At 37.1% G+C, this 24,821-nt stretch overlaps 5 protein-coding genes across 10 annotated transcripts in view; 3 read left to right on the top strand and 2 right to left on the bottom strand.

The window, feature by feature from the left end:
* Positions 1 to 251: 251 nt before the first annotated feature.
* Positions 252 to 6,166, bottom strand: irf4b (interferon regulatory factor 4b). 3 transcript variants are annotated; one of them, XM_058756674.1, is made up of 9 exons: positions 5,877 to 6,166; positions 5,509 to 5,706; positions 4,698 to 4,920; positions 4,520 to 4,605; positions 4,339 to 4,441; positions 4,146 to 4,253; positions 2,698 to 3,030; positions 1,635 to 1,747; positions 252 to 1,537 (listed from the first exon to the last, which is right to left on the bottom strand). In XM_058756674.1, exons 2-9 carry the CDS (start codon positions 5,704 to 5,706, stop codon positions 1,370 to 1,372), a joined length of 1,332 nt encoding a protein of 443 aa, XP_058612657.1. In that variant the 5' UTR covers positions 5,877 to 6,166; the 3' UTR covers positions 252 to 1,369. The 3 variants fall into 3 exon arrangements, with proteins under 3 accessions (XP_058612657.1, XP_058612656.1, XP_058612658.1); XM_058756673.1 differs by having other exon boundaries at positions 253 to 1,537; positions 5,850 to 6,163; XM_058756675.1 differs by having other exon boundaries at positions 255 to 1,537; positions 4,734 to 4,920; positions 5,850 to 6,158.
* Positions 6,167 to 11,108: 4,942 nt separating this feature from the next.
* Positions 11,109 to 17,599, top strand: si:dkey-25e12.3 (adenosine 5'-monophosphoramidase HINT3). 2 transcript variants are annotated; one of them, XM_058756676.1, is made up of 5 exons: positions 11,109 to 11,543; positions 12,478 to 12,595; positions 12,893 to 12,965; positions 13,050 to 13,170; positions 16,664 to 17,599. In XM_058756676.1, the coding sequence occupies exons 1-5, from the start codon at positions 11,421 to 11,423 to the stop codon at positions 16,742 to 16,744; spliced, it is 516 nt and encodes a 171-aa protein (XP_058612659.1). In that variant the 5' UTR covers positions 11,109 to 11,420; the 3' UTR covers positions 16,745 to 17,599. The 2 variants fall into 2 exon arrangements, with proteins under 2 accessions (XP_058612659.1, XP_058612660.1); XM_058756677.1 differs by having other exon boundaries at positions 11,111 to 11,543; positions 12,896 to 12,965; positions 16,664 to 17,598.
* Positions 17,600 to 18,122: 523 nt separating this feature from the next.
* Positions 18,123 to 20,875, bottom strand: stx11b.1 (syntaxin 11b, tandem duplicate 1). 2 transcript variants are annotated; one of them, XM_058756200.1, is made up of 2 exons: positions 20,309 to 20,875; positions 18,123 to 19,580 (listed from the first exon to the last, which is right to left on the bottom strand). In XM_058756200.1, exon 2 carries the CDS (start codon positions 19,573 to 19,575, stop codon positions 18,688 to 18,690), a length of 888 nt encoding a protein of 295 aa, XP_058612183.1. In that variant the 5' UTR covers positions 19,576 to 19,580; positions 20,309 to 20,875; the 3' UTR covers positions 18,123 to 18,687. The 2 variants fall into 2 exon arrangements, with proteins under 2 accessions (XP_058612183.1, XP_058612184.1); XM_058756201.1 differs by lacking the exon at positions 20,309 to 20,875 and adding an exon at positions 19,702 to 20,298.
* Positions 20,876 to 21,153: 278 nt separating this feature from the next.
* stx11b.2 (syntaxin 11b, tandem duplicate 2) lies at positions 21,154 to 23,590 on the top strand. Its single transcript, XM_058756245.1, has 2 exons — positions 21,154 to 21,309; positions 21,865 to 23,590. The coding sequence occupies exon 2, from the start codon at positions 21,880 to 21,882 to the stop codon at positions 22,753 to 22,755; it is 876 nt and encodes a 291-aa protein (XP_058612228.1). The 5' UTR covers positions 21,154 to 21,309; positions 21,865 to 21,879; the 3' UTR covers positions 22,756 to 23,590.
* Positions 23,591 to 24,237: 647 nt separating this feature from the next.
* mthfd1l (methylenetetrahydrofolate dehydrogenase (NADP+ dependent) 1 like) overlaps positions 24,238 to 24,821 on the top strand; it is a 37,003-nt gene continuing 36,419 nt past the window's right edge. Inside the window, exon 1 of one of the 2 annotated variants that reach the window (XM_058756496.1) lies at positions 24,238 to 24,613. In XM_058756496.1, coding sequence (XP_058612479.1) covers positions 24,375 to 24,613 — 239 coding nt within the window. In that variant the 5' untranslated portion in view covers positions 24,238 to 24,374. The remainder of the gene's footprint in view (positions 24,614 to 24,821) is intronic. The other variant, XM_058756497.1, reaches the window with a different exon arrangement.

The raw sequence follows: 24,821 nt of genomic DNA, 5'->3' as shown, positions 1-24,821 counted from the left end.
AAGATGAATGAAGGTCTTATTATTGCAATTTAGTATAGCCGTTTTCTATTTGAATAGATTTTTAAAAATGTAATTTATTCTTGAGATGGCAAAGCTGAATTTGCAGTAGCTATTGCTCCAGTTTTTGGGGTCACATGATCTTTCAGAAATCATTTTAATATGGTGATTTGGTAATGAAGACATTTCTTATCGTTATCATCATTGAAAACAGTTGTGCTGCTTAATATTTTAGGTGTGATTTTTACCCTGTACAGGTCAGGAATCAGAGCACATGCACTCATTTTTCTACATTTTTTTTTTTTATTATTAAAACCAAAGTTGTCATCAATGTTGAGGCATTTCAATAACATAAAAGAGCAAAAGTAGTGGAATAAAAAAGTAGAACATTGTCAGAATTGTACACAAAATTTTTTATAAAAGAACTGCAATTTGAAAACAAAGGTTTTTTCTAAATGCATAGCCTATATACATCAAATTCTTTGGCTTTTATATTCTGAATGCAGCTCAAACACAAATGTTGCAAGAAACAAACACAGCTAATATTCACACTTTACATTCTTTTGTCATGTCAGCCCACACATTTGACGGTATGCCGACATAATACAATCATTCATCCTTGTGAGTTGTACACACATTTACGTCTTTCTCAGTATTAAACATGACAACGGTCTTGCATCTGATGTCGTCTGTTATCGCTCCAGATTATCCAGGTATAATATCCCGAGAGGCTTCCAAAATTTACCTTTTACACTTTAGCTTACAAGACTTGGGCGATTTTTACAGTTAACCCAGGGTTAACAGGCCTGTTTAAAGCTTGTTTAAACTTCATCCTGGGTTAACATTTTGTCCTGGGTTTTTAAGTTTTAGATTTTTCACTGTACATATTTAAACCTTGGGTTAACAATCTTGTTCGCACATTGATTGGACAAGTATGGCACTTGTTGAGCATGTAAAGTCTTTCAATAACTGCTTGTCCATCATCTGTTCATAAGCAAAGCTTTGTAACCCTGAGTTAAAAATGGCGCTAACCTCCTTTCAAAATTACAAGAAAATGAAAATTCTGTCATTTACTCACCCTCATTTCATGCTAAACCTGTATAAAAGCAGTTTTAGAAATGTCTTTTTTGTCAATACAATAGAAGTCAATGGGTTGTTTGGTTCTCAATGTTCTTCAAAATACCTTATTTTATGTTCCACAGAAGATGGAAATCTTACAGGTTTGGAACAACATGAGGGTGAGTAAATGATGACAGAATCTTTTTTCTTTTTTTGTGAACTATCCCTTTAACCCAGGATTAAAACTTGCTTTAACCCTGGGTTAAACAAGATGATGATCCAGGATTAAGTGCGAAGTGACAAGCCACCAGAGTCAGTTTTGAGGGCCACTGTTAGGGAGATGCGTGATGACTCTGTGGTAGTCTTGGGTCGGGGAGAGGGTGTGTTCAGCAGGCAGGTGTGAAAGCTCATGGCTGCGGATGTAGTTCATGCTGCCGGGATGACTGAGGAAAAGAAGCTGACGAGCAAACAGTGGCTCAACCTGTGACATGATGACAAAAGCAAATTAAGATGACATGAATATCATTTATGTTTTGTTCATAACTTTATCGGTATTACAAGGAACCAAAGAAATGTACCTGCACTGTGAAGGTCCTTCTTGGTCTTTGAGCATCGGTGCTCTCATCCTCAAAGAATAGCAGGACTTGAGAACATGGAGCAGGACGAGCGTGCAGGGCGTAACTCTGCAACTCTACAGAAGATATGGAGGAGGACACATTTTAATCGCATCCAATGACAGGTGAGAACTTCAGCAATACAATCCAGGACTCTTTAATGAACAGGTGTTTCAAAAGAACAGTATTTATTTCAAATAGAAAACATTTGCAATATTAGAAATGTCTTAAATATATCTTTGTTAATTGAATGCATAAAACTGCTGAATAAAAGTATCAATTCCGTTAAAAACAAAATCATACTGACCCCAAACTTTTGAATGTCTGTATAAAATGTGTTAGGTTACTCAGATTAATGGTCATTCAAAATGATAAAATCTTAAACTATTATCCTGAATCTTGAATATTTAAGTACATCCTCGTTACAAAGTGTTTATTTGTGAATGGCATGTAATTGAACGTTTCTTAAGCCATTGGGTAAAGTATAATATGATCTTATCACTTCCTGTAATACAGATTTTGTTTCTCATTCTCCATTTGCTTTCCATACTATGAGCTTTAGGTGTAATGTGGCCCATGTGATTTCTGTGGTATTTGAGTCGTGTTCATATGCTGGAAAGTTTTGTGAGAATCACAACAATCAGTGAATCTATGACAGAAGGTGGGCGTGAATGAGTTGTAACTCATAGATGACTGACTGAGTGACTGTCACTAAATATCAACCCACAGATAATGTGACACACTATTTACTGTAAAAGTTTTTTGACGTGTTTGTTTACAGTAAAATGTGTGTATTTTGGAGATGTGCAAATGTGATGTATACAAACAGAGAATTAATAGACCGTTATAAAGATTTACCATAAATGACTGTCAGCGTTTACTGAAAACGATGAGTGATGAAGTAACCTGTTCATGTATTTATTTATTTTCTGCTTGTTTTCCAATGAATGGCATCAGATCATTTATCATAATCTTAGTGTAATTAACCTCAGATGCCTTATACGTGAATATGTTCCTATGCTCTAACCTGTTATGAACAGATGAGTGTCCAGCAGTTTGCAGTTCTGCTCTCTCTCCAGCTTGTTGGGCTTGTCGGTAGGTGGTGCGTGAGCTCCCTCCCAGTACACCCTGCAGGGGCAGCGGCGGCGGGCGTAGAGCCCGTCAGGGGCCATCCAGAGTATAACGCCACGCTCCAGAGATGCCCCTTCGGCATGAGGGAGTTCAATCAGCTCTGGGGCCCCGGGTGAAGAGTACGCCTGTCCCTCTCTGCTAGGCCCCAGCTGACAGCCTTCTGGACTACTCACTGTTACCTCTCGCACCAGACTTTCCCGGTAAAACACCACCACATGTAGGCGGTAATCTATTTGAGAAGAAGATCAAATTAAATAAACACTTCGATGACCTGGCATCATCTTAACGCTCAATTAATAACTTTTTAAACACAATTTGATAAAGCAGCAGTCACTCTAGTCTTTTTTTGTATTAATATAAGAGGCTTTGTTTGCTTTTTAGGGTGACTTTTTAACATTTTGTCAAATGAAAAATAGCATTTTGGCTAATTCTGGCACATTTGCAGTAATGTTCATTAATGTGCATTGCCCATGTAAACAAATAAACTTGAACATACACAATACAGACACTTTAATGGCTGTAGTATGATGTCATACTACGCCATACATACGTCTTTTTAAAAAACGTAATTCAGCATATATAGAAATATGCAGTCTACTCCACTGTACTGCAATCCTGCACATTTAATACACCATGACGTATCACTCTTCTATTGGTCACATGTCTTCACGTGATATAAATTCACAGGTCAGAGTTCACCAAACTTATATTTTGGGATGCAGCGGAATTCAAATGAGCTTGCATTTCAGGTCTCCCATATTTGCATGCATTTGAATGGAATTCAATGGAACGCCTCTTGTGATCACCTCCTACCACCGTTAAAGTCGGAATGAAATTAAATTTCATCTATTTTCTAAATGCATATTATTGATTTTATTGAATGATTCATTCATTCTTTTTTTTTGACCACATAATTTCTTATTAAAATTTCATAAATTGTCTGGTAAAAACTTCTCTCTGTATTCTACACCATGTATTCTGGACTTTTGCAACTGTTTAGTCTTAAACACCTTTCTTACAATCCAAATTTGCACTTTGCCTCCTTCCAGTCAACAACTGATGGATAGAACCAAGCCCCTGTTCTACATTTTTGATAATCTGCTTCATTCAAAATATGGAAGAATAGATCAGTTGCTACTTCTGTTACACTGTGACTTTAAATCTTTAGTAGCAATCTTTAGTCAAAATATAAATTTTTCATTCAGTACATCATAATGTTGTGATTCCTAAATGAATTTGTAGTACTTAAAATGACTGATTTTAGTTCTGTCTCTACTACTTAAAGATCAATCCACCTACCCGGATTGAGCCTGTCACTGTCTCTGTGTGTTTATAATTATGTACCTGAGAGGGCCACTGCCTCAGCAGATCTCATGCTGGTGTCCAGGGTGAAGGGTGATGGCTGTGGATCAGATGCATTGCAACTGTAGAAAGAGCCACTGAACTGGTACCCTGCACATACAGAAATATGTCAATGCAATTGCATGCTATCTGAACTTGCAGTAGTTGTACTTTCTCTCTCAAACACACAAAGTACCAGGTTCCCAGCGTGAAGTGTAGGGACTCTGGCTGTAAGGGATCTCAGATAGGGTTGAGTAATCCCTCCATCCTCTGTCTGCTGGAGAAAGATAGTTGCACACCTGTAATGACAAGCACATATGGTGATCTGAAGTGCAAAGATAGGAACGCACAAATCAAAGATTGTGTTTGATTCTAACCTGAGATGGAGCTGGTGCATAGGTTGGGTGTATTGGATAACTGGGTGAGCTTGAATTGGACTGTGAATCTTCAAGAGATCTGGGTCCTGCAACATTAAAATATTTTTTTTTTGGTTGTTTGTTTTCATCACATCTAAAAAGTATTTAATAGACAAATGGCAGCAAACAGCTGTTCTACCGCTTGATGTCATTTGATGTTTTTCTTCTTCCTTGCCTTTTTTGGATCCTTCCGGAACAATCCTATAAACTTTATAGGGGTCTGATATGTCAAGCTGACTGCGCTCCACAAGCTCCTCAAAGTCGTTGCTCTTGTTAAGAGCACATCGAAGACGTGTTTTCCAAGTTGGTGGGTCAGGTTTGTCAATACCCTCCCGGTGCTTGCCTTTGAATAGGGCCCAAGCCTGCAGGAAAGCCAATATATGGGTCAATGTTATACTAGGATGCCCTTTTTTTTTTTTCAAGAAATCTAGTTTAAATTACACGTGGCAAGTTTCTAGAAAAGTAACCTTGGTTTTGTGTTGGTTTCATACATTTTTCAAAGATTTTTTTATTTATAGATGTGGTGTGACCATTTCCTTAGTACTTAATTGTTGCTTTCAAAAAAAAACGTTTTCAAACATATTTTAGTAAGGTAATATTATTTAACAAAAACTGAATTTTTGAATCCTGAATAAGACGTTTGACCTGTAGAAAAAAACGTACTTTCTCATAAATAGTGATTATGCAAACACTGCACTACTTAATGATTTCAGCCTTGTAATGAGATTTTGACTCCAAACAGTAGACATTTTTTTAGGCACCACAGAAATGTAAAAAAAAACTATTTGAATTCGACAACGTTAAGAATTGAATTTGAATGTATTTTTATAACACAAATGAACGATCACGTACTGTATGCACTGTATGCAATATTATTAAAATCACATGAGAGCTTTACTGACGCTGCATGTGTCTGTGTCATGTGTCCTCAACGTTCATCCTGACTGTACCTTGAAGAGCGCAGCATCCTCATCCCTGTTGTAGTCCTGTTTGCCCGCGTGCTTCCACGGAATCCGAAAGATACTCTTCTCCTCGTTCTCCCACACGAGTCCAGGGTATTTTCCGGTGTCCACCTGCTCTATCAGCCATTGACGCAACTTTCCGTTACCGGAGCCCCCCGCCATCGAGCGCTCTTCATCTGAACACATCTGAAAGCAAAAGCGTATATAATTCAGCTTTTTTAAAATTTGGCACTACTAAATTAAATGTAAAAACCAATATGGTTAAAGCTAGTAGTTAAACAAATAACTAAAAATGCAGGAAGTCTGAATTGAAAAAGACATATGCCTACTGCAGAAAGTACAGGAGCGCGTGCTACCCTCTTTCAGAGCTTTCGAGTTTTGAAATGTGTCAGTAACGTAGTTCAGCTTTCGACCGCGACTTTTCTTCAGTCTTTTGCATTGACAGAGGGGCGGAGCGTTCATCCACGCACCTGCAGCGCGCGTGAGATATGACGGACGTCCCGTAAGCACGCGGGGCTTCACATCATGATGTCTAGCCCACGCGCTGCAGCGGGACTTTTGGCGTTTAATAAAAGAATTTTAATTTCTTTGAATTCGGTGACGTTGAAATGTCAGCTGTTTGTTATAGATATAGCCTAAGTGTGATTTGTGCGTTCAAGTCTTGACTAGATTCTAAAGTGGGCACAACTACATAGAGACACGTGTGGGCTCGTTGAATAATACAAAGCATCCATCAACCGATAAAATGGGAGAGAGAAAAAAGAAAATCTAGGTAAATTCTGAAATATATTAATACATCGTACTGATTTGTTTATGGTAATGGTGAATTCTGGTGAAGTGGGACGCTTTATTTACCGTTGAAACATGTTCCAGATGGTTAGCCCCTCACATAATACCATTTAAACTACTGTATTGCCGTTCTTTTAAACAACGCATTTTTATCATATTTTAATCTGATTGTGTGCCATAGAAATATATTAGTCCTACCACAAACTAACCATCACATATTGCTATTTTATAACGTTAACATGATTTGCCGCATAAGGCCATTTTACGAGCTATATATAGTGTTTGAGCTGTTTTCCGTCATCCGAAAGCTTAAAAGTTATGTAAAATTTTGGTCTCAGTGGAATTCCTCAGTAAGCCTGATCTCTGTCTATTTGTAGCCAACAGAGGGCAGTAACGGGCCACTCTAAAAAAGCAAGCCAGCTTTGCAATCCAGAAGTTTCCGGGGGGCGCTACTGTAAAAAAGAACATGGGTAAAACTTCCGGTGAGGCGGCGGAAGTAGTATACCAATTGTATTTTATGTGCTAATTAGCGAAGAGGCTAAGCCTGCGTACCAATGTGCATACTATCCACCCTATCTGCCCTAAATAGTATTGAAAATTACTAATGTCACACAGAATTTAGGATGGATAGTATGCACATTGGGACGCAGGGTAAGTTTTTTCAGGTCTTTTCCACTGTCGGAGCCAGTGTTTTAAACGGGCCGGGCGGGGCCAATAACCTCAGACCTGTTTTACAATAATAAGTGCTACATTGACTAATTAGTTTGTGTCAGGATAGGGGTTATGCGTAACACACTTCCGTATTCTGCTAACCAGGTCTCCTTGCTTCCGGTTCACGCGTTTTGCAAATGCCCTGTTAAATATGAAGCTGTTTTACTCAAGATGCCTTCAAAGTAGACACTAAAGATAATCATTACCAATGTCCATCACATATGTGGATTGATATATAAAAGTTTTTTATTTTTATTATTTTCAGTAACATTTATATATAAAAGTCGAATAAAACGTCAACAATAAAAACATCTAGCTAATTTAACTGATTACCTTAAAAGTCCATTGATATCGCCATTATTTAATACTGCTATTAATACGTTCTCCGACAAGCGGAAGCGATGAGACCTGTTTTCCGGGTTTGGTCAGGTGACGTTCGACATATACCCTATTGATAACTAGTCACACAGAAATAAAGTGGTATTTACTGTTATTTCACAAAAGAAAGACACACACAGCCTAGTCGCGTTTGTTTCTGTTTATTTTAGTCACAGACAGTTTAGATCTACATCACATTTAGAAGATGCGGTCGTATTTACTATGTTTACCATGGTAATGCGTGCATAGTCTTTTGCATCGCATATTTCTGCTTTGCTGTTAATCTACATCAGATCCCACACAGAAGTCATTTCAAACACTTACTGCAGCCTGAAAGTGTGTTTTGAGCTAAAATTATTTTACAAGTCTTTAATGTTTATGTTAGCTGGTAACTACAGATGCTGGTCATACAATTAGAATATCATCAAAAAGTTGATTTATTTCACTAATTCCATTCAAAAAGTGAAACTTGTATATTATATTCATTCATTACACACAGACTGATATATTTCAAATGTTTATTTCTTTTCATTTTGATGACTATAACTGACAACTAAGGAAAATCCCAAATTCAGTATCTCAGAAAATTAGAATATTTACATTTGAGTTTCAATTAATGACCATCCCTACAGTATAAATTCTGGGTATCTCTTGTTCTTTGAAACCACAATAATGGGGAAGACTGCTGACTTGGCAATGATCCAGAAGACGAACATTGACGCCCTCCACAAAGAGGGTAAGTCACAGAGGGTCATTACTGAAAGGTGTGGCTGTTTACAGAGTGCTGTATCAAAGCATATTAAATGCAAAGTTGACTGGAAGGAAGAATTTGGGTAGGAAAAGGTGCACAAGCAACAGGGATGACTGCAAGCTTGAGAATACTGTCAAGCAAAGCTGATTCAAACACTTGTGAGAGCTTCACAAGGAGTGGACTGAAGCTGCAGTCAGTGCATCAAGAGTCACCACGCTCAGACGTCTTCAGGAAAAGGGCTACCAAGCCACTTCTGAACCAGAAACATCGTCAGAAACGTCTTACCTGATCTGTGGAGAAAAAGAACTGGACTGTTGCTCAGTGGTCCAAAGTCCTCTTTTCAGATGAAAGTAAATTTTGCATTTCATTTGGAAATCAAGGTCCCAGAGTCTGGAGGAAGAGTGGAGAGGCACAGAATCCATGTTGCTTGAAGTCCAGTGTGAAGTTTCCACAGTCAGTGATGATTTGGGCTGCCATGTCATCTGCTGGTGTTGGTTCGCTGTGTTTTCTGAAGTCCACAGTCAACGCAGCCATATACCAGGAAGTTTTAGAGCACTTCATGCATCCTGCTGCTGACCAACTTTATGGCGATGCAGATTTCATTTTCCAACAGGACTTGGCACCTGCACACAGTGCCAAAGCAACCAGTATCTGGTTTAAGGACCATGGTATCCCTGTTCTTAATTGGCCAGCAAACTCGCCTGACCTTATCCTCATAGAAAATCTATGGGGTATTGTGAAGAGGAAGATGCGATATGCCAGACCCAACAATGCAGAAGAGCTGAAGGCCACTATCAGAGCAACCTGGGCTCATAACACCTGAGCAGTGCCACAGACTGATCGACTCCATGCCACGCCGCATTGCTGCAGTAATTCAGGCAAAAGGAGCCCCAACTAAGTATTGAGTGCTGTACATGCTCATACTTTTCATGTTCATATTTTTCAGTTGGCCAAGAATTCTAAAAACCATTTTTGTATTGGTCTTAGGTACGGTAATATTCTAATTTTCTGAGATACTGAATTTGGGATTTTCCTTAGTTGTCAGTTATAATCATCAAAATTAAAAGAAATAAACATTTGAAATATATCAGTATGTGTGTAATGAATGAATATAATATACAAGTTTCACTTTTTGAATGGAATTAGTGAAATAAATCAACTGTTTGATGATATTCTAATTATATGACCAGCACCTGTATATGAAATGATCCGCGGCGCTGACGCTCTCCACACGCGGAGAAACTCCGACAGTCCCGCTTGTTTACTTCGAACTGAAGACACTCTCACTTTTGACGCAAGGCCTCATGGGGCGTAGGAAACTTGTGGTATTTTAAAATGAAGAATTTTCATCCTACACAAGACATTTTCATTCAGTAATAGTGGGAGAATATGCTTAGATGGGTTCATTTCTGGTTCACACTGTCATAACACTGCCACAAATAAAAAAAGATATATTAAAGTTTGCTGTCTGATATTGACTGAGTCTTTCAATATATTGAAATGAATCCAGCATATCAAGGTATGAGGGAACTTGTAACCTTTCTTTGCCAAAACAAAAATTAACTGATAAATAATTATAATTAAAAAAAATTGAAGAAATGTAGGCCTGAATATTATTTTAGGCTTAGCTTGGGCTAAACCAGTTAAATCGTGATATAAGATATGAAAGCCTGTGAAAAATTGTCACATGGCAGTCAAAATTTACAATGAATAGTACAAAGGGGATTGCTGGCACAATTCTTTTACTTCATCTGATGGTATGGAACTTTTCAGCTTTTTTTCTTGTGTCGTTTGAAATTCAAATTCAATCTCTGAAATGTTTTATCATGCCTTCATCATCTATTTTGGCTACTTTTCAAAACACTTAAACAAAACACACTTTTTTTTTTTTTACCCATGTCCCAGATCCAGACATTCCAATAGAGAATTATGTTATTATATGTTTTAAACTATAATCCAAAATGATAATAAATTAGGCTACTTTAATTGGCCTATATTATTATTATTATTATTTATTTATTTGTATTTTTTTAGCAAAATAACAAGTTAAATAAGATGTGGGGGAAGACACCTAACACATGTGGATTTACTTTCAAAATGTAACATATAAGTTTAGCATGTGCCTGATGGTGATGTATCAGGCAATGTGTTATTACAGGAAATAAATAGAAACATTTGCTAATTTAGTTGTTATTGCACAAAATGTAAAATATTAAAGGAGGGATAACCCCCCAACTTTTTTTTATGTCATTAATATAAATCATATTTGAAATTGAATTTTGAATTTAGCAAGGGTGTCTAAAATATCTAATTCATGAAAATAATAGGCTAATATTAAATAATAATATAAAATAATAATTAATTCCACAAATTACAATAACTATTAAATTAAAAAATAATAACACTAGTAACAACCCTAGTCCCTTCTGTGCCAGTTCTGGTATCATTTGATCTTTTTCCTTTAAAATGAAAACTATAATTTTACTAAAACTAAAAATATACTCCACAAATCCAAAAACACTGATATATCCATTAGATCAATCAACCTCAAAACTGTTTCAACTGTCTAAATCTCAAATGTTGGTAGATTAGAAAAACAAACAAAAAAACAGCATAGCTATTCATCAAAAGTGCTGAGATGAGATTTCGAGCCATATGTGATCAAGAGAAAAATTAAGATGAACAGAACATATTTATAGCTATTGTGCGTCAATAAACATAGTTAGTAGGCGTATTAAATAAACTTGAGCGTGTAAAAATCATCCTGGCTAAAAGTGTCCATAGCTGAAGAGAAACAATAAGTTGAAACTCAAAACTATGAAACCTCCGACCCTAGTGACGTAATGTAAAAAAAAGAAAAGAGGCAGCGGCCATATAGTTTACACGTTTGTTTGCTTTGATATTTTATTATTACTACTGTAACCTGGAGCGCTCTCTTTGTCATAAAACAGTTGAGTATTTGATATAGTGTTTAATTACTTTATTATCTTCTTAATCAACAACAAAGAACACGGCGTGATTATAAGCGTTGTCATTGACTAGACACGAATAATTTATTAGGACAAACAAACGCTGATCAGTTGTTTTAGTAATTCTGACACGACCTGAAAGCAGGCCTATTTTGTAATCTGCACTGTGGGCGTTATAAATGAGCTCATATGTTATTGTGTTAAATGAACGTTAAACAGTTTTAACACGGAAGAACATATGGCATAATTAAAGGGAGCTTGAGGGATCAGTAGTTTCATTTGTCCCGAACACTAGTCTGTGAATGGCTGGAGAAAAGTGTGCCTCTGATGATAAGCAGGATTCTTCTGAAGACTGCAGGGAAGAGACTTGTATTTTCTGTAAAATCGCAAACAGAGACGATCCATCCACTGAGATATTGGCGGAAGTAAGTTGATCTTTATCGACTTGATTTCTTGTTGTCTGGGTAGCTTAACTTCAAAGGTGAATTAGGTAAATTCGCTCCTCTTTCTACATTATAATATTCGGCCTATAGCCTATATTTGACAGTTCTTCAAGAGTTCATTATAGTCATCATTCAACTTGAAGGAAGAAAGATGAACAGGGAAGGAAATAATCAAGATTTGTTCCGTCGAGAATAGTTCTGTGATACACGAAGCGCTTTATATAGAGGACAAACTGTTCTCGATGTATTTATTTCTATACTGACATTATTAATGAGTCATTTAGAGGTTCTCATTCAAATGACATAAAAAGTACAGCGGCAGTAGAGCTTTCCTTTCACTTTCTGTAATAACACGATTGCAGGCTTTTATTGGAAAGGAGGAAGAGCTTTAGGGAAAAAAAAGGTAAATGCTGTTAACTAATATGGTATATGATTATGAAATATGAAAAAGAAGCAAATATAGTCATTTAATATTCATAATAAAACAATTTTTTGACGTCCTCAAAATGGGCAAGTGGCATGAAATTGTCCTTATCTCAAAAATATCTTTAAAGAGTCATAACTTCTGCTGTGATCTCAGGAGGGTGTAGTCGTTCCACCCTAGTCATTTGAATTTGAATCACTACGGTACGCCTATAATAAGTGTTTATATTCGGACTATGTTAGACTGGTTCGGGTGGGTACCGCCGCGGAGTAGCCCGGAAGGGAGAAGTAGCTCCGGCAACAATGTTCTTCCGCAGCTTTAAGTCATTTACATTGTGAAGTGTGTTACTTTGAACTATTACAAAACAAATTCACAATGTTTCCCCTCTGTAACATACAATAATAATAAATGATTTTAACATAATTAGTATCATATACTCTTAATGCCAAGGTAAAGAAAAATGTAATGCGCTTTTCTTTTCTTTTTTTACAGGATGAGGACATTGTTTGTTTCCAAGACATTGATCCAGGTGCACCTCATCACTACCTGGTTATACCAAAGAAACATATCCATAGCTGTTTGTCACTCCAAACAGATGATATAAATCTTGGTAAGATGATGGGTGTGCATTTGATTATTAAATTGTGTATTACTGTTTTGTGAATGGCTTTTGTATTTCTAGCCAGCAGAAGGTATTGAGAAGTATTGATCTCTGGTTTATTTAGCTTATTTTTAGACTGATTATATATTGATTATCGTGATGATATTAATAGACAATATAATTGCAATACAATTAACAAGCAATACCGTACTGAAGACAGGGCTGATGTTTCAATTAATTGATTTACAATATTTACATACAGTGATTAAATGGGATTTTCAATAATCTGAATGTTATTATCCTAAGCAGTGAAGAAGATGGCATATATGGGAAGAGATGTACTGAAAGCCAAGAATGTCACAAATTTGGAAGACATCAGGTTTGAAGACAACACTACTGTCATATTAATCAAACATTTATTTGGATGAAGCAGTTATTAATTGAGAACATGACTATATTTCAGTCTAGGTTTCCATGTGCCTCCATATATCACTGTCCCCCACCTGCACCTCCATGTTCTAGCACCTTTTAGTCAGCTGTTTAGATGGGCGATAGGCAAGCACACTTCCTTCTGGTACCTCACTGTGAGTAAACTAAAGATGTTTCAAGCATTTCTTTGATTACACTTGGTTGTACAGTAATGGTCAGGATTATTGTCACCCTTGGTAAATATGATCAAAGAAGGCTGTGAAAATTAATCTGCATTGTTAATCCTTTTGATCTTTTATTTAAAAAATATGGATTAAGAAATATCATAAGAAATATCATTATGAAATAAATGTTTTTCTCTAATACATGTTGGACACAATTATTGGCACCCCTAGAAATTCTTATGAGTAAAATATCTCTGAAGTATATTCCCATTCATATTCACAATTTTGAGCACTCCAGGGTGATTATGAACATCCAGCCATGGCTTCCTGTTTCACAGAAATATAAATAGGAGGGGAAACAAAGCCCAAATTATCTTAATCATCCAAAACAGTGAGAAAAAACAAAAAATATATTTCTGATGTGCAGTAAAAGATAATTGAGCTTCACAAATTAGTGAAGTGGCTTTAAGAAAAGAGCTAGAGCAGTGAAAATTCCCATTTCCACCATCAGGGCAATAATTAAGAATTTCCAGTCAACATAAAATGTTACGAAACTGCCTGGAAGAGGATGTGTGTCTATATCGTCCTAATGCACGGTGAGAAGGAGAGTTTGAGTGGCTAAAGACTCTACAAGGACCACAGCTGGAGAATTGCAGAAAATAGTTGAGTCTCGGGGTCAGAAAACCTTTAAAAAAAAAAGTCAAACAGTACCTACATCACCACATGTTGTTTGGGAGGGTTTCAAGAAAAATTCTCCTCGCTCATCCAAGAACATACTACAGAATATTCAGTTATCAGACACGACTGGAACTTCACATAGGACTGGCTTCTATGGTCAGATGAAACTAAAAAATGAGCTTTTTAGCAGCAAATCTCAAGATGGGTTTGGTGAACACAGGGATAAAAAGTACCCCATGTGTACAATGAAATATACTGCTGTATTTTTGATGTTGTGGGCCTATATTTCTGCTGGAGGTCCTGGACATCTTGATTAGACACATGGCATCATCAATTCTATCAAACACCAACAGATAAAAAATCAATAAGTGACTGACTCTGTTAGAAATCTTATAATGGGCTATGTTTGGATCTTCCAACCGTACAATAATCCAAACACAAACCTCAAAAACAACACAAAAATGGGTCACTGAGCACAAAACCAAGCTTCTGCTGGCCATTCCAGTCCTCTGACCTGAACCCTGTAGAAAATGAGTGGCGTGAACTGAAGAGAAGAAGCACCAACATGGAGCTGGGAATCTAAAGGGTCTGGAGTGATTCTGGATGAAGGAATGGTCTCTGATCTCTTGTCAGGTGTTCTCTAACCTCATCAGGCATCATAGGAGAAAATATAAAGCTGTTAAACTGGCAAATGGAGGTTTCAAGAAGTATTGAATAAAAGGGTGCCGTTAATTGTGGCCGATGTGTATTAGAGAAAAACATTTACCGTATTGACCCGAATATAAGACGATGTTTTTTTCTTGAAAATACTTATGAAAAAACGCGGTCGTCTTATATTCGGGGTCTAGGCTTTGACATGTCAGTAATACACCCACAACAACAGGTGGCGCCAAAAACACATAAAACGAGTGTGCTATGAAATATGTAATGTAATGTGTGTTGAAAAGATCGCAAGTGAAAACAAAAGAAAAAGAAAAGCTTACAGCGGCACGAGTCGTGACTCGTGTTTGTTTGTCGGTCTTGTTAAGCCGGGCTCACACTGTGCGATTTTTTAAAAGTCCTTTAGGATTGTACTTGTCAGACTGTACGAACATGATGATCATGTCACACTATGGGATCTCAGTTGTCATTAATGTCAGACTGTACGACAGTCAAGACACGTTAAAAACGGCTGCGCACAAGAAAACTTGTCCGGAGTTTTACATTATAAACCTATACACGTCCAGTGGCCGCGAACTGCACTGCACACGGGACCGAAATGTTGGCTGTCATGAAAAGTGTACGAACGGCGGTAATACCGGCGTGTTTAAGAAGAATAGTGTATATATTCATACACACGCAGATGAAAACAGCGGCGCAACCAGTGTTTATATAAAAAAGAAACATATCAGATGAATTCCGTGAGCGGAGAACGGGAGCGCCGGAATTTATGGCTGAGAGAATAATTCTCTAGCATTAATTCTGCTCATAGCTTGCCTTGAAAAACGGAGACAGATTGACATCCATCGTAGGGGTAGTCACACTGCAGGACTGTTTGCCAAATCTTCTGACACTGCCAGAATTTCGTCGGAGGTGAAATTTGATCGCAACGGCCATTAATCGGCTGTCGGTGAACATGTCAAACCAGCGATCAAAGACTACGGATTTTAGCCTAGGATTATAGGAATCTTTTAGGATTTTCAAAATTTGTCCCAGACGACCAAATCGTGGCCAAAATCGCACAGTGTGAGCCGGGCTTTAGTGGCGCCGGCTACAAACGCAGTTAAAGTTAAAGTGATGAGTAATGAAGTTGGGCTCAGGTTGTTGTGCTGTGGGATGTGTTTCACATACATTTATTTATTTGTGGCGACCCGCCACGATATCAAAACGGACCGATTTTCCAAATGTCTTCGTTGAATAAACATGAGCACGTAATGCACGTTTAAAAATCAAAACGAGGCGCGGGTGTTTTTATATCACTGTATTTCTGAAGGAACACTGTCTTTAGAAAATGTTCGATGTCATTTTCATTTCATCTAGCAAGTTATATGCCTGATAAAGCAGCGTTTGTAAGCTCAGCGCTGCTTTGTGTAACGTACAGCCCAAGCCGTTTCTGGGGAAACCTCTAGTTCTCCCGCTTTAAAGCGCCTCCTGCTGGCAGAGGATGAGTTTGCATTTTTGATAAGTCCGTCCAAGTAGTTATCGCTGCATCTCAGTCCGTCTGATTTACGCAGCAAACATATTTTGCTTGTTATCAAAACATAATCTACTAGCTGTTGTTACTGATTGTATTTGGATGTCTACCGGAAGTTAAGTTAGGGCCACAAAAGCGCGCATGCGCAGTAATGTTTGTTTATGTTGTTGCCGTTGAAACCGTCTCAAAAAAGTGTATATTTTTCAATGTCATTGTTAGTACATTTTACCAGTATTTACCATACTTTCAAAACAAAAATTAAAATAGGAAAAATATGCAATTTGAAAATAATTTAAGAAAAATGTTTTACAGAGAAAGAGAAAAAAAAAAAAAGATTTAGATTTCAAAAAGCCTTTTTCCGAAAGGTACATCTGGAAAAAGTGGGGTCGTCTTATAATCAGGGTCGTCTTATATTCTGGACAATACGGTATTTCATAATATTTCCCCCATTTTAAATTCTTAATATCCAATGAAAGTTTAGATTTTTGTGAAATTTTTAAATAAAAGATCAAAAGGATTAACAATGCAGATTAGGGTGCCAATAATTCTGACCACTACTGTATATGAATTTATAAAGTTTTAACAATTCATCATGATATCTCTTTTTGTGTGTGTGTGTTTTCTTTCTTAAAGGAGGAGAAGCTGATTCAGAAACTGACGGAGAATAAAAAAGAAAAAAGGAAAGGGCATGTAACAGTTGCATGCCGCCATTAGCTATGTGAGCCTTATTACTGAACTAAAAAACTTGAAATCACAAGGCACTTTAGTGAAGATCAGTAGTCATTGTTTTTTTCTTTCTCATTGTTTGGTTAGAGCCTTAAAAGCCTGCCATTTAACTTTATTTTTATATTTTTAATATAAAAACCAGGATGGTATCCTTAAAACTGACAATCATTTAACTGACAATTTTTAAGTGTAATAAGATCAATAATGTCTAATGTTATTAAATGAATGGAAATGTTGATTTTTGTGTAATTGATTATTTATGTTTGTACACATTCTACATGCTATATTGTGAAAGATTTCATTTATCATACAGTGAGCCATCAACACATTCATAGTCACACCCAGGGGTGTCGCTGGGAGGGGCCCAGAACAATGGTCTCTGGGGTCAGAATCCCCCCATCCCCCTGAACATGATTTTGAGGAGGCCCAGAAAAAATCAGTGCAGTGGGCCCAGAAATCCTAGCGACATCACTGGTCACACCATTATGTTTTCTTCAGTGTTCATGCTCATGCACTTTACATTTTGATCAGAGGGGCACATCCTGTCCATGCGTGCAGTTCTTGGCATGGACAAAGGTTAAACAGACTTGCAATTCAATCATCGAAACATGGGAGCATGGATCAATAACAACTTGACCATCTAACACCAACTCTCTTCGATTTCTATTCTATCTATGCTTTATTCTTTGTATTTTATATTTATTATTAAAAAAGAAAAAACTTGTGCTGCATTAGACCATCCGAGACCTGTCACATCACTTACATATTGTTGCACTTTTGTTGGTTTGATTGCTTCTATTGTCCTCATTTTAAGTCACTTTGCATCTGATAATGCTTAAATGTAAATGTAAATAAAAGATTGTTTTCCATAAGTTTCCAGTAGATCACATCTGTGGCAAGTATGGTATTTGTCAGGAACAAGGAAATGTTCCTCGTTTTATATCCAAATAGCTTTAAAATCTGTAAGCTGTTAAAAATAGATGACAGTTTAAGCAAAGTAAAATGTATAATTCATCAGTGTGACAAGGCAGTCATAATAGCACAGTCAACACATTTATCTTAAAGTAGCCTACTTAAAAACCCTAGACTGTTATTTTCTGTTTCCTCATTCTAGCTAAGGCAAACTAAAAAGAGTGAAAATGTTTTATTTGTTGATGATATTGTATATATATCCAGTTGACTCATAAAGATGAAAGAATAGCCTTATGTATTAAAAATAATTCATTAAAGATTTGTAATATATTGTTGGCCTACCTATCAACAAGAATATTTTCTGATAATCCAGTATACTAATTACATTTGAAAAACCATAAAGACCCAACCATTTTGCCACATGCAATTAATTTAATAATAAAGACAAAGCAAGTAAGAATTATATAAGATCTTTTATTTAGCTGATATTGCTTCAGAAAAACTAATTGGCTGAAAAAACAGTGATCAACTTGCACTGAAAACATGGCAAAACATGGCAAATGCTTCATATTCCGGATTATTTAATGTAAAAAGGTCTAGAAAGTGCGTATTCAGTTCAGCCGCATTAGAATGATGAAAGATATAATAATGTAAATTATGTTAATAAATTATAGCCTATGCATATGTTGCAATATTACACAATTTCTAGCATTTACATATATGTTTACAAGTTTCAAACTGCAAATGAAAAGGCATTTTTTTATGAAGGCAAATAGCAAGGACTGTATGTTGTGAAGTTGAGAAGACTGTCTTTCTTTGGTTTGTTTTAGCTGTTTAATTTGCTGTCATATGTTATTGTTCACTTCAGTAGCATCAGGTTTAATGATCGCTCAGAGAGCTTAGTTTTGGAAAACTATGGTCCTTTTCCCTACATATATCTGGCTACCCATTTTTAAAATGATAAACTGAAAAACAAAAGTCAGCCCTCCATTGCACAAGTCCTCACTGTTCAAAATCACTCAAGTTTTAGCGCATGGAAAGCATCCACAGAACATTTTCTTGAATGGGTTGTTACTGTCATGTCTCTTGGCCTGTCCCAGTTTGATAAGGACTTCACCAAGCATAGCATCTGTTTTCTGAACATTGTTTAAGATGTAGTCTGTCATGGGTCCTTGTTCCTCTACAAGCATAGCCACATCCATGAACACTTCATGAAGGCTCTGGAGTCGGCTTTCTAAATCCAGCAGGTCGCGATGTCGGCTCTCAATCTGGTTGAGCGCTGAACGAGCCGTCTTCCCTTCTGACATGACGTTATCGTTGAAGATGTTCCACTGACCATTCTCCAGCATCTCCTCAATCTGGTCACCTGTCACCTCTCGGCCCACAATCTCCATTTGCCTTTGAATATGACGCTTGCACGATTCTTTGTGATCCATCTCAGCATCATTGTACTCTGTCATTGCATCTCGGAAGCTGTTGCTTAGGGTGGCGTACTGTGTTCGGGCGATTCTCGCCACAGCTGAGTTGATGCCATTCTCCTCTTCAAGCTCTTTGGCGTGGGCGTCCATTTTTTGTAGACGTGCCAGAACGTCCTGTCCACGGGTCTTGATGTTTCCTACGATGACATTGGCATCATGCTTTACGTGAGTTGTACGAGTCGGTTCGCTAAGTATGCGTGTGTTTTGGTCCCTGAGACGCTTCACCTCCAGGCGGATGAGCTGAATCTCACGTCTAGTGTCTTGAGCCTCATCGAGCACAGTGTCCATCTCATCACTGTTGTCAAAAATGATTGCCTGTTGGCTGAAATCCTCCTCCAGGTCCACATTGCTGAAGGAGTCTGATTTCACCTCCTCTAGCTGGGTTTTAGACTCTGAAATGGTCTGAAGATGATCCAATCTGTCCCTCATGATTGCTAGAGGGGAGAATGAACGGAAAAGGACACTCAGTGCCACCAGAGGTGATAGAAAATATGTGATCTGAAGTAGGCTAAACAATCTAAAACAATATAGCATAATGATAACGTTCATATTTACATCATTATCCCTCATGTAGTCCTTGTTTTCAAGAATAAAATCATTTTCATTCCTTGTGTACCTTCTGAAACTGACTGTAAAAGGGGGAGATAATACTTCCTTTTCAACACTGAAAAAGTCACACGTCTAACAAGTTCATCTGCGAAACTATTTCTGACTGGCGTCACTCACCAAACAAGTTTGAATGGATTGAATTGATAGTTCAGCTTTTGTTTCTTTACATATGGTGTTCTTTTCAATTGTTTTACTATGAAACGTATAAATAAGATAGCTAAAAATATCGAACATCGAACAAAAATAGCTTTACAATTTACAAGATAAATGCATTAACCTGTCTCTTCCAACTTCTCAAAAATCTTTTAAGATTTAAAGATTAAGTTTCTCAAGCCAGCATTTTACCATTTGTTTCATTATAAAACAATGTTGTATAGGCTATATTTTCAAGCATTTTACATTTTTACACTAACAGCATTCGAACGAATGTATTTAGGCCTATTACAGGAATAGCCTAATTATCCATAAATCAGTAAAGTAGAAGGGATGAGCTGGAAAAAAAAAGATGAAAAGAAAGAAGGAAACTCATTGGCATTCTCTACAAAGTACTTACCTTATGTTTTTGTCCAAAATTATGAGCACTTCTGTCGATATGTCATCTCAAGGCTGCAGCTGCAAGGAATGCGCGTTCCAGGGCGTAACTGTGACGCCAAACCTGTTCGCTGAATAGAATGTCAGACGTGAGTCTCAGCGACACTTGACATAATCTCTGTTTTGCGAAACGGGACCGAGTACGATGCCTTCTTTATGTCTTCCATGTCGTATAATACATTTAATTAAAACAAATTGTGAAGCCTAATATTGGGCCCTGACTTGCACAAATGTTTGCAAAGTCAAGGATTAAAACGTTTGAGCAACTTCGAGCTTTAATTTACTGAGTGTAGGTTATAGTTGACAGAAAGTAGATGATTCGCCTGTGTAACTAAAGAAATTAAACTGAAATTTTCTTCACTAAAAAATGTAAGGGGCAAAACAGAAAACCAAATATTTTCTTCCAATAGCCTAAATATAATTAATTGTAGCCTAATAATTAATTAAATTATTAGCATATAATAACCAACTGGTCGGGGAATGTGCATATTGGTTGTTTATACTAAATATGTTTTGTTTTTTCTTCTGTTTTCTTATCTGCCTTTCTCAATTAATCTGGCTATCCTCTGTACGTTAAACAACACGACCAGCGCAATTGCAGTAGACTTAAAATGTAGCCTACATCCATTAATATTAACATTAAAAAGAAAAAAAAGAAAAAAAGATGAGTGTTTTATTTACAATAAAAAAGAACATTGAGTAGGCTACACGTTCCCTCAGTTCTTATCGCATCTGAAGTGTCTCGTCTCTGCTGCCCCCTGTCGGACACACCTGACTGATCTCTTCACACCTGACTTGGGGCGGGGTCTGTGTGTTGTGTCATCACGTACGCGCGGTGTTGGACAAGAAGAGGTGAAATAATGTAAATGTGATTTTTATTTTTCTTGGACAGATAATAGCGTGATTTTCGGAACCTGCAAAGCGGATTTTGCAAAGATTACACAGAGAAGGACATAATTTAAGGTAGGCCTATTTGTAGAGTAGCCTATTTGTGTTGCCAAGCATTAAACGTAGGTCAGGTGTAATTAAAGAGTTTAAAACATTTTCTCCAGTGATGCGATGCCTATGTCAAGTCTGATTGTACGTATTTGGGATAATATTTGGTTGACGCTTTTTTATGTAGCTACTAAATCAATAAACTCTTTTTTTCCCCTTTATTTATTGAGTATAACTAAATACAGTTAATAAAAATGCGGTTTTTGCCTTCTGTTCAAATTATATAAAATGCATGATAATGAGGCAGAGTCTAATAGAAAACGTAAGGAGAGTAAAAGAAAACTTTTATTTTTAAACGTGGACTTACAAACAAGTCTATCTTGTCTGACAGGTTTTTAGTGACACAAGTGTACTTTTCCACAAGTCAAAACATTCTTACATGTGGGTTACGTCTGTTTTTTTTTAGAATTGTTTTTTTGTTGTTACCCATATATAGCCAACTGTATATTTTACCGGCTGCTGTTTTATGTGTGTTCGCTTTGTAATGAATTTATAGACCAAACATGTTTTAAACTTTTTCAGTTCAATATTCCAGTCATGAGGGACAGACTTGGACATCTCCAGGCAGTATCACTGTCTAATGGCACTGCAGCAGACCATGAAACTGCCCAAGCTCTCTCTCCATCAGAAAACACAGACTATGTTGACCCTCCTCAGGACCCCAGCACCAACCCTGACATGGAAGCTGTCTTTGATGAGGCACAGGAGGCTCGCCGTCAGATTCAGTACATCCGCCTGGAAGTTAAGCGTCTCAGGGAGCGAAACTCGCATATTTTTACAGGCACAGTCTGCTCTAGTGCTTCTAATACCTGTGACTCTAATGCTATTGCAGCTGACATCAAAACTCGTGGACAGGAGATGCTCGTGCACCTTCGCAAGATGGATTCCCACAGGAAAGAGTTAGAGGGAAAGTATGGCGTCAATTCACCGGTGACGAGAATCGCCCGAACACAGTACGCCAGCTTAAGCAACAGTTTCCGTGATGCCATGGTGGAGTACAATGACGCTGAGATGAGCCATAGGGAGTCCTGCAAGGCGTATATTCAACGGCAGATGGAGATTGTGGGCCGAGAGGTCACAGGTGACCAGATCGAAGAGATGTTGGAGAGCGGTCAGTGGAACATCTTCAGTGAGAACATGGTTTCAGAAGGTAAAACGGCACAGTCTGCACTCATCCAGATCGAGAGCCGACATACGGAACTGCTACAGTTGGAGAGACGCATTCAGAGCCTTCATGAGGTTTTTCTGGATGTGGCCATGTTAGTAGAAGAGCAGAATTCAATGATAGACTACATTCACACCAATGTTCAGTCAACTGAGATGGAGGTCAGGGACGTCCTTGTGAAGCTGGAGCGAGCCAAGAGACATGATAGGAGCAATCCGTTTAAGAAAATGTTCTTCCGGAAACGATGACATGGACACAGATATCACAATGTCAAAAAATGCATACTAAGTAATCAGCTTTTTTTGTTTATTTTATAATTTTTTGTTCCTATTCCTTATTTTTGCTAATTTATATTCATCTTTGTGTGTGTGGGGGTTGAAACCCGAAGTATCTCAAATATTTACATTTTGTTTATTATAAACATGCATTTTTACAGCTTGCAGTTGTGGCAAATAACTCATTTTGTGCCTTTGGAGATTTGGAAATCCTTTTTTCTGTGGTTTGCCCTTCATCAAGTGTTTATTCTTATGTAAAATATATCTTGTCAATATAACTGTAAATTTTTTAGATAAGTTAGGTATTGGATGATGGTTAGTTGTAATGGATTCAACTATTTCATGTGTACACAAATGTTTTATCAGCTATGTCTCATTTGGTGTGCATTCATTCAAAGTTTTGTAGCATATGTCATAAATTAGAGTGTAATTTTGTTACCCTAATTAGATCCCATGTGCCCACCTCGTGTGAAACGTGATGTCCCCTGCTCACAACTATTAAAATAACACATGCCAAGATACAAAAAACTTTTCTGACTATATTGTAAAGAAAGTTGCTAAAAGGATGTTGCTATATAATACTTTGTTAAAATTTTGTTCCAGGGACAACTGTGTAATGTATGGTGATGCGTAATAAACAGGAAGATGTAATGTAAATTCTGTTCTGTTGACCCATACACTTCTGTTCAAAGGTTTGGGGTCAGACTTATTTTTTTGAAAGAAATTAATACTTTTATTAAGCAATGATGCATTCAATTAATCAAAGGTAACAGTAAACACATAAATAATTGTTTAAAAGATTTTTATTTCCAATAAATGCTATTTAAAAAAATCTTTTTTTTTTACTTTATTCTTATCAAAGCATATTAAAAAATGTATCACGGTTTCCACTAAACATTAAGCAGCACAACTGTTTTCTACATTGATAATAAGAAATGTTTCTTGAGCAGCAAATCAGCATGTTAAAATGATTTCTGAAAGACCATGTGACACTTTAGACCTGTGTAATGGCTGCTGAAAATTCATCTCATCTCATCTCAGGAAAAAATACATTTGGGTAACACTTTATTTTAAGGTGTCCTTGTTATACATGTTACATATACTTACTATTATAATAACAATTAATTATGCATAATTACATGCAAGTAACCCTAAACCAAACCCACTTATCACTTATTAAAACAACAAAACATATTTTTTTATTTTATAAAAAAAAAAAAAGGTCACACTTACATATAGGTATTTTTTTAAATATAAGTACATTAATTCAAATGTAAGTACATAGTAGTTAAGGCCACCTAATATAAAGTGGGACCAAAAAAATAAAAAATACTAATCTGTAATACGGATTTGTAAAGAGAGAGAAAATAAGGTTACGAAAAGAGTTGCCCAATGCCATGTGAGTAATTTGTCTTGCTCAGACTTGTAATAATTATTCAGGCGTTTCCTCTTTGGCTGCAGTACGCGCGCTCGCGCAGTCGCTCTGTCTGGCACGCACGCGCTAGTCCAGCTCTGCTCAAGATCACCTGAGCATCAGACCAGACACCACTGTGCTTAGACCCCAGACCCGGTGGACGTTTTCTAGGGGAAAGATGAGACTGTCGGTCGCTTTTCGCCATGCACATCGGAGCCACGCCAGTATACGACGATCAAGAGCGGGTGTCAAAGTATTAAACTCTGAGAAAAGACTCACAACGTTACCTGATAACAGCGCGGTTTCTTATCCATGGGTTCGGGAAGCTAGTTCGACCAGCGGCACAAATGAAACGGTAACGAGTTTTAAAAGTCATCCACGAAAAAACGATGGACCGCTGTGTGAAAGTGCTGTTTGGTAAGAATAAAACACACGCTATAAAGTCTCTAAACCTAAATGCGACACAACTTTTATTTTCTAAAACACGCTGAATGACTTTTGTGATTGTAACAGTTTGGTTCTAAAATATCATAAAATAACAGTTTGGACTGAAATATCTATTGTCTTGGCGTTGATTTGTTTCCACGTGCTACCGGTGTCTGGCCGCCAGCTGATGTAACTTCTG

This window comes from Onychostoma macrolepis, chromosome 20 (genome assembly GCF_012432095.1).
Source record: "Onychostoma macrolepis isolate SWU-2019 chromosome 20, ASM1243209v1, whole genome shotgun sequence".
In the NCBI taxonomy this organism is placed as follows: Eukaryota; Metazoa; Chordata; class Actinopteri; order Cypriniformes; family Cyprinidae; genus Onychostoma; species Onychostoma macrolepis.
Note: the sequence above shows the minus strand (reverse complement) of the source record. Positions and strands in the feature narration are given on the sequence as shown.